The sequence below is a fragment of the Nicotiana tomentosiformis genome, chromosome 1, assembly GCF_000390325.3.
Source record: "Nicotiana tomentosiformis chromosome 1, ASM39032v3, whole genome shotgun sequence".
NCBI classification, from domain to species: Eukaryota; Viridiplantae; Streptophyta; class Magnoliopsida; order Solanales; family Solanaceae; genus Nicotiana; species Nicotiana tomentosiformis.
Genome location: NC_090812.1, coordinates 106,706,603 through 106,713,964, shown reverse-complemented (window position 1 = coordinate 106,713,964; position 7,362 = coordinate 106,706,603). Strand labels below are relative to the sequence as shown.

Here is a 7,362-nt window from a genome sequence, read left to right as displayed (position 1 = left end):
AGTTTTATAGGTGTCGGGGGATTCCGATGGTATATAAGTTTTCATTCAATTTGACTAGTTTTCAATCTTTCCCTTTTTCGATATGAAACAAGATAGTTATGTAACCAAAAGAAATACATATAATAAGTGCGGTACAAGCAACAAAGTGTTAATAGATTCTATCACGTAGTAACAGATATTAACAAGCCCGGTAATCTAAAAAGGGCATGGAACTTATAGTCAAGTCACTTTATCAAGTTTGACCGTTTGATATTCACAAGACTAGGATTGTTAAAAAAAATCTATTTAATTTAATCGATAAATTGCCCGATAATCGTTAATACGATACCAATCCGTTCGTTGTCTTATTGGATGACTAGCAGATTACTACATTTATAATCCGATAACCGATAAATCGAACCGTTAAGCATAATTATTCGTCCGATACGCCCGATAAGCACACTACTAACTTGCACTCTTTTTTTGTGGTGCTGTGTTTTTCATTATTCCACTACAATAATTTCTTGGATTTTGTTTTCCCATTGCGACATGACGTAGAAACATGCCCTTTAACAGGGAACAAAACGTATCCAATTGTGGGGCGGGCGTAATAACTCAAAAACTACCTTTCTCTGGACCATTTACTTACTACTGTACTAAAGTACTCTTTTTTGACGCAACATTTCTAACATGGACTTAAAATCAACCAAATATTTGAAATCTCGACAATAATATATGAGACATGATTGCCCATAGCTCCAAAGACTTAACAAAATTAGTGGTATCAATGAAAATCTTCCATATTATGTGAATTAATATATGAAGCGGCATTGCCGAGGAAGCGGTCGTGGATATGAGGCTTGATACTCAAGTCATTCCTAGGAGAGAGTTTTAAATATCTGGGATCTGTGATTCAGAGTAACGGAGAGAATGATGAGGATGTCACACATCATATCGCAGCAGGGCGAATGAAGTGGAGGCTCACTTCCGATGTCTTATGCGATAAGAATGTGCCATTGAAACTTAAAGGTAAGTTCTACAAAGTAGTGGTTAGACTGACTATGTTATATGAGGTAGAGTGTTGGCCAGTCAAAAACTCCTAAGATGATAGTTGCTGAAATGTGTATGTTGAGATGGATGTGTAGGCATAGTAGGTTAAATAAAATTATGAACGAAGTTATTAGGGACAAGGTGGGACCGACCCCCGTAGAGGATAAGATGCGAGAGGCGAGGCTTTGATGTTTCGCGCATGTTAAAAGGAGAAACATAGATGCTCCAGTTAGGAGGTGTGAGAGGTTGTCCTTGAAGGGTCAGAGGAGGGGTAGAGGTAGGCCAAAGAAGAGTTGGGGAAAGGTGATCAGGCGGGACATGACGCAACTTGAGTTAACCGAGGACATAACCCTTGATAGAAGGGTGTGAAGGTTGAGGATTGGGGTAGGAGCTTAGTAGGCAGTCGAGTATTTTCCCACGTCTTGTTGTTTCAGTAGTATTAGTGTTAGAATGATATTATTTTACCTTTAGATGGCTATTACTACACATCTTATATTGTATTACTTGTTATCAGTGCTTCTTTATCTTATATCTTGCTATCTTAGTCTCAGTTTTCTAAATATCTTGTACTGTTATTACTTGATATCAGTGCTTCTTTCATCTTCTCTCTAGCTGAAGGTCTATCGGAAACAGTTACTAGTTGTTGTTGATGATGATGATTATCATTGTCTCTTTTCCGGGGAAAAAATGACATGATAAAGAGGCATGATTGTCCATATTAACTTATTAAGTCTAGTTTAATCCTTCAGATGCTCTGCAAACTACTCATACTTCAAAGGCAAGGTTACCTATGGCTTTTACCATTCAAATGCTTCAAAAGGAAGAGAAGAGTTGTATTCAACCTTTCACATATGGACTCATGAAAACAAATTTAAAGAAATGAAAAAGCACATAAGGAGGTTTAAGCCCGTGATTCACTAGGTGATTTTGACATGCCCTACCTGCAATACTTCCTATGCTCAAGATAAAGCTTCTTATAGAAATTAATAGGCCAAAAAGGTAGTAAATGCATAATTCTGAAATCCAATCAAGGCAACATACACTAACAAAGATCTCTCTCTCTACGAGGTACTTATATTCCTCTACAAACAGCAATTATTCTTTTTGTGTGACTATCATGTTCCTACTTTTTCTTAACCTTTTCCAGCAGGGTTGGGGGTGTGGTTTTTTTTTTGGGGGGGGTGCGGGGGGGTTGTTGGAGGAGCAGACCTTTAGCAAATATAAATTGACTTGAAAACAAAACAAATCTAATTTTAACCCTAAAACCTATATCCTGAATAATATCATAACATAATAATCAAACAGTAAAAGATAATTTGCAAAAATCCTAACTTTTTTACTGAAAAGGAGTCATACTTGATCAAGATATTCTTACAATCAGGGAACCTCAAATCCCATATGGCATCATCTTACCTGAAACTGCCTTCGCATTTCCTTCTACAAAACCTAATATACCTTCCAATTTCAACTAGAATCCAGCTTCATCTGCACTTAAAAGCATAAACAAGCAAAATATGTACAGGAACAATTGAAGCCGGCCAAAAATAGAGTGAGAAATTTGTGAGTCTTGTGATCATCTTTGCTAGCATCTCCTTAAAGTTGTCAAGCATTTGCCGATTGAGATGGCAACCTAGGATGATTATGTTCTCCCTCATAAGTGACAATAAGCATTGAAGGCTCTTCCAAGCATCTCTCGACATGTTTCCGTGCAGGACAGCCTCTCATGCTGCTACACTTATAGTATCCCCTGCACAACCCAAGCAAAGATTTAGACATTAGTTACGTTCCGAAATCAAACCGAGTTTATGTTTTGTTATTGCAAAACTGGAGCAGCAGTTACCGAACCACAAATCCTAGAAGCAAGTTGACATTCTCTAGTTTAGCAACATTTTGATCAACAATATCAACAAATCAACCAGTAAAATATCCCCTTTCAATTGACAAGGATGGTAAGGAAGACAATAAGTTAATCCCAATGAATCGTCCAAAATATAAGAAATTTCAAGGTGTTGCTATCTCAACCACCCAAATAAGATAAAACATGACACAAGCTCAAGCAAAACAAAATGGGAAAGATAAACTGGTAACAATGACACATTAACTGAGCCAGAGGCGGATTCACTTAGTGAACCTGTTGTATCTTTTAAGTTATGGGCTCATATCTATAATTTCTTACTACTTTAGTGAATTTTTACACATAAATTTATACTCTGCGTTAAAAGTATTGGGTTCAGATGAACCTGGTATTTATATATTGCATCGGCCTCTTAACTTAGCAGAAAAAAGTAACACGGTAGAACAACAACAACAAATCCAGTAATCCAATAAGTAGTAAATAGACAAAATCCAATCATTTGGGATAAATGTAATAGAAGTATACTGAAAGTGCACTATTATAAGGTCGGTGCGTGAAAGAGATGATAAGGTAATCTTTGTGACAGAGAACAGAAGCAGAGACGGACATTATACACAATAAGTCATATAATAAGACGCAATCATGGAAAAGCCTTATGCAATTAGAATGATACTAATAGCTCAAATTTGCAGGCAGTGCGGCTAATTTAGCTGCATCTTACAGGAAAAAATCCAGAGTAATACCTAGGGTGCGGAGAACCTTTGATCGGCTTCTGTCCATACTTTCTCCAAGAATACTCATCGGGAGGAATATCGGCTAGCTTGTTACTTATAGCAGGAACCTTGATTGATCTCTTTACCCTGTGTTTCCTGATAAAAAGAGAATCTGTAAGCTTGTAACATCTAAGACATAAAAAGATGCAAAGGGGGGAAATATATGATGCCTAAAATTACAAACCTCTTCTTTGAACAATGACATCTACTACTGCTTCCACATTTCACACTTCCCTCCTCTCCCTTTCCAGAGCACTTTCTCTTGTGTTGAAATGAGCTCTGATCCGCAGAGCGAGAAGCCCCAATTAAATGAAAGGCATTACCATCCATATTAGCAACACTACCGTCAATACTCAATGAGGAGATGAAAGACCTAGTGGATGACATGGTTGGAGTACACGTTGATCTATCGAAATTTAGACTAATCCCACTATTGCTACGCCGGTACATCATATCTGCCTGTTGTTTCAATTGCTGCTGCTGAAGTTGATACTTCAACCTCTGTTGCTGCTGCTGTTGTTGAGCAAAATGAAAGCTTGACGAAGGTGTTTGTTGGGCTAAATGAAGAGGGCTTTTACTATGTGAGCTTAATTCCAGTGAAGGGTATCCTAAAGTAAGAGTGCTTTTCACATTCGAACCAATTTCTAGAACTGGAGTTTCAGGAGATTTGATAGGCAGCAACTTAAGGGCTTTAGGCTGATCATCAAATTTGCATGTTGGGTTTTCCAAAAGGAGGTTCTGAGGAAAAGGGGTCAGAATTTTCTTGGCTTTTCTTACTCTTGCATGACCCAAATTGGAATTTAGAAGAGTAACCACTTTCTTGAACTTGTGAACAGCCTCTCCAGTTTCTCTAACTATATTTCCATACTGTTTCTGATCATGTTGTTGAGTTAACAGACTAACAACTCTATGACAACTCTCAACTGCTACCCTGTTAGCTTCCTCAATCTCCTCCATTTCACCAAGTAAAACAAAAGGTACAAGAAAACAGAATGAGCCCTAATTCCTAAAATAGAAGAGATTCCAACCAAAAGATGCAACCCAAGAAAAACTAAACATCCTTGAAATAATTTAGCTCAAGAAAGGTATAATCTTGACAGCATAGCAGGTGGAAAATCAGATAGAACTAAACATGAGCTAAAAATTGACCAGAAAAATAAGACATAGACTGAAGGTAATCAGCATCCAACACAGGGCAGAGCTAGAACATTGAACAAGAAAGAAAAAGGAAGAAAACAAAGAACAGACCTTTACTTATGGGGTTGTGATGTCAACTGTCAAACCCTAGATTCTCCAATCTCCATAGGGCTGTGGTGATGGAGAGAGAAGAGAGTTTGGGAGGTGTGAAAGAGAAGACTTTGGTTAGCTAGAGAAATTTACATGCCCCAAAAAAATACAAAAGCTGCAATCTTTAATACTTGAAGTATTTGTTCAAGAAAGAGAGATTAGAGAGAGAAACAGACAATCAGTAGTGAAGAAAGTAGGAAGTAATCAAACATTTCTTCAACCCTCTGACAAAGAAAGAGAGATTTTGATTTACTAGGACTACTAATTATTTTTCTTTGCTCTATTTTTTCTTTCTGGGGGCAACATATTATTACTAAACTAGTACTAGTGTTTGTTTATTCTGAATTCTGAATGAAAAAGTAAACAAATGAGGAGTCTTTGTTTAGTTGGGAGTGAAACTGCCGTCTCCAGTCACAGATTTCAAAGGTTGGGTCCCAATATTGGACCTTACCTTGTTATTCCACACATCTTTTTTCAACAAGTATATGTCCGCACTGCTTTTCACTACTTCCAACGTGGCCTCGCATCTTGTCCTTTTGCCTACAAACAGCATCTTATTGACTTATTTCCCTTCATTTTTCTTGCTTATTCTTAATTAATTCATGTTGCTTTATTCAAATTAGCTAACAAAAATATTATACCGAACATTTAAATAAGACAATAGTACTGCTCCATGCTTAAATCAAATTCCTTTTTTAATTTCAGTAGTTGTGGTCTTGTAGAGGTTCAGAATATTAAACAAAATAAATAGGAAGATCTTCTGAAAATGAAACTTTATCACCGAGTTACCCTTTTAATTCCCTATGTTGAAATATCTAATAAATTTGTTCGTTTGCTCTCGAATTTAAATAATAAATTAACTTTTCTATTTCTATTTGCATTTATCTTCATAAAACAGAATACGTGGATGCATGCGTGATTAGTTGAGTATGTAAAAAGCTTAAGGCATGAAGTTGTAACTCATGTTGTAGCCCGGTGGTCAATGAAGTGAGTTGAGAACTTGACGTATTAGATTCGAATCTGAGCAGAGACAAAAAAATCTAGGTGATATATTTTTGAATCTGTCCAAATCTTGATGGATAGAGTTACCGCATGCTTATTCCTAATAGGTAATAGTAGATATCTCGCGAAATTAATCGAGATGCGTGTAAATTGGCTCGAACATCACAATTATCAAACAAAAGACGTGAAGTAATACATTACAAAATAACTATGAGCTAAAGCGATAAACAAGTTGTTTAAGTAAGGGTACAACTTATTTAGTTGTCAATTAGGCAAAGGCTTCTATTATAAAGTGCATATCATTTTCATCGATGCTAACAATATTGTTAATTTGGAGTGACAAACATATAAAATAAGCCCATAATGCAGTCAAAATGACATAACTAAACCAAATTACATTGAACTTTGACGCATCTAGAAATTATCTAGAAAAACATGAACACAACATATACCAACCGAATTTCAAGTTCAATTGTCATTTATATCGTCTTATTTATCATGTGAATATTGGAACTAAACACCAGTTTTGTACTTATCTCGTATTCATGTCCGTTAAAGGTTTTAAGGTTTGAAACGTGTTGATCATTCATTGATTTTTTCTTTCTATTTTAATCAACTAATGTTAGTATAAAAGTAATTCAATAGTTATGACTTATGAGATCACAACTCGAATTTATTTATGAATTAAAACATTATGGATAGTACCATTCTAACCAGGATGGATATTCTCCCTTCTCTATCGTAAGTTTAATTTGTACATCAAAATTAAAAAATTGGCTGTGTAAAATTTTGATGTACTCTAACATAAACATTAATGATGTTTAGTGGTGACAAAATAGATAAAAGAAAACAGTTATCCACTCATGTTATCCATTAAAATTTGAGTTAGATAATGAACTTTTTAAAAATGGGTCAAATATGGATAAGAATCATATTATTCACTTAGAAAATGGATTACCAATGGATAACTAATGGGTTTAACTTTTATATTTGTAAAGCCTCAAATTGGGGGTTTCTCAAGTTTGGGAGACTAAGAATTCTCCCAAAAGTGACATACTTGAAGAAGCCTTGGATAATCTATATTATCCACCGGCTAATCCGTTTTTTTATTCATATTAAATATGGGTCGGATCGAATAATTTATTCATCCATGCATTACCCGTTTTTGACCTGCACATATCCGACCCGACCGCCCTTTTTCACCCCTATTCATGTTGCAAAAAAGAGTTATGTGGTTCATTGTAAAAAATTATTTTAAAGATTTCACTAATATTTCAAATATTAAAGTATAATATTTGATAGGAGTATAAGCCATATGACTATGTTTTCTAGCATAAAAGTCACAAGACTCGCCGAAAAGTCATAATTGCCGAAAACTTAATTTTTCAATACAATATTTTATTTACTCCATATTTA

At 35.5% G+C, this 7,362-nt stretch overlaps 1 protein-coding gene across 1 annotated transcript; it reads right to left on the bottom strand.

Annotated features, from left to right (window-relative positions):
- Positions 1-2,344: 2,344 nt before the first annotated feature.
- LOC104110574 (probable WRKY transcription factor 21) lies at positions 2,345-4,842 on the bottom strand. Its single transcript, XM_009620102.3, has 3 exons — positions 3,842-4,842; positions 3,628-3,753; positions 2,345-2,776 (listed from the first exon to the last, which is right to left on the bottom strand). The coding sequence occupies exons 1-3, from the start codon at positions 4,612-4,614 to the stop codon at positions 2,632-2,634; spliced, it is 1,044 nt and encodes a 347-aa protein (XP_009618397.1). The 5' UTR covers positions 4,615-4,842; the 3' UTR covers positions 2,345-2,631.
- Positions 4,843-7,362: the final 2,520 nt, after the last annotated feature.

Bases quoted from the DNA above. Each gene is read 5' to 3' on its own strand.
- LOC104110574 (XM_009620102.3), bottom strand. From the start codon at position 4,614: ATGGAGGAGATTGAGGAAGCTAACAGGGTAGCAGTTGAGAGTTGTCAT. The intron at 3,754-3,841 runs GTTTGTAATTTT...TCTTTTTATCAG, and splicing joins TGTCATTGTTCAAAGAAGAG to GAAACACAGGGTAAAGAGAT. The intron at 2,777-3,627 runs GTATTACTCTGG...TGGGTTGTGCAG, and splicing joins AAAGGTTCTCCGCACCCTAG to GGGATACTATAAGTGTAGCA.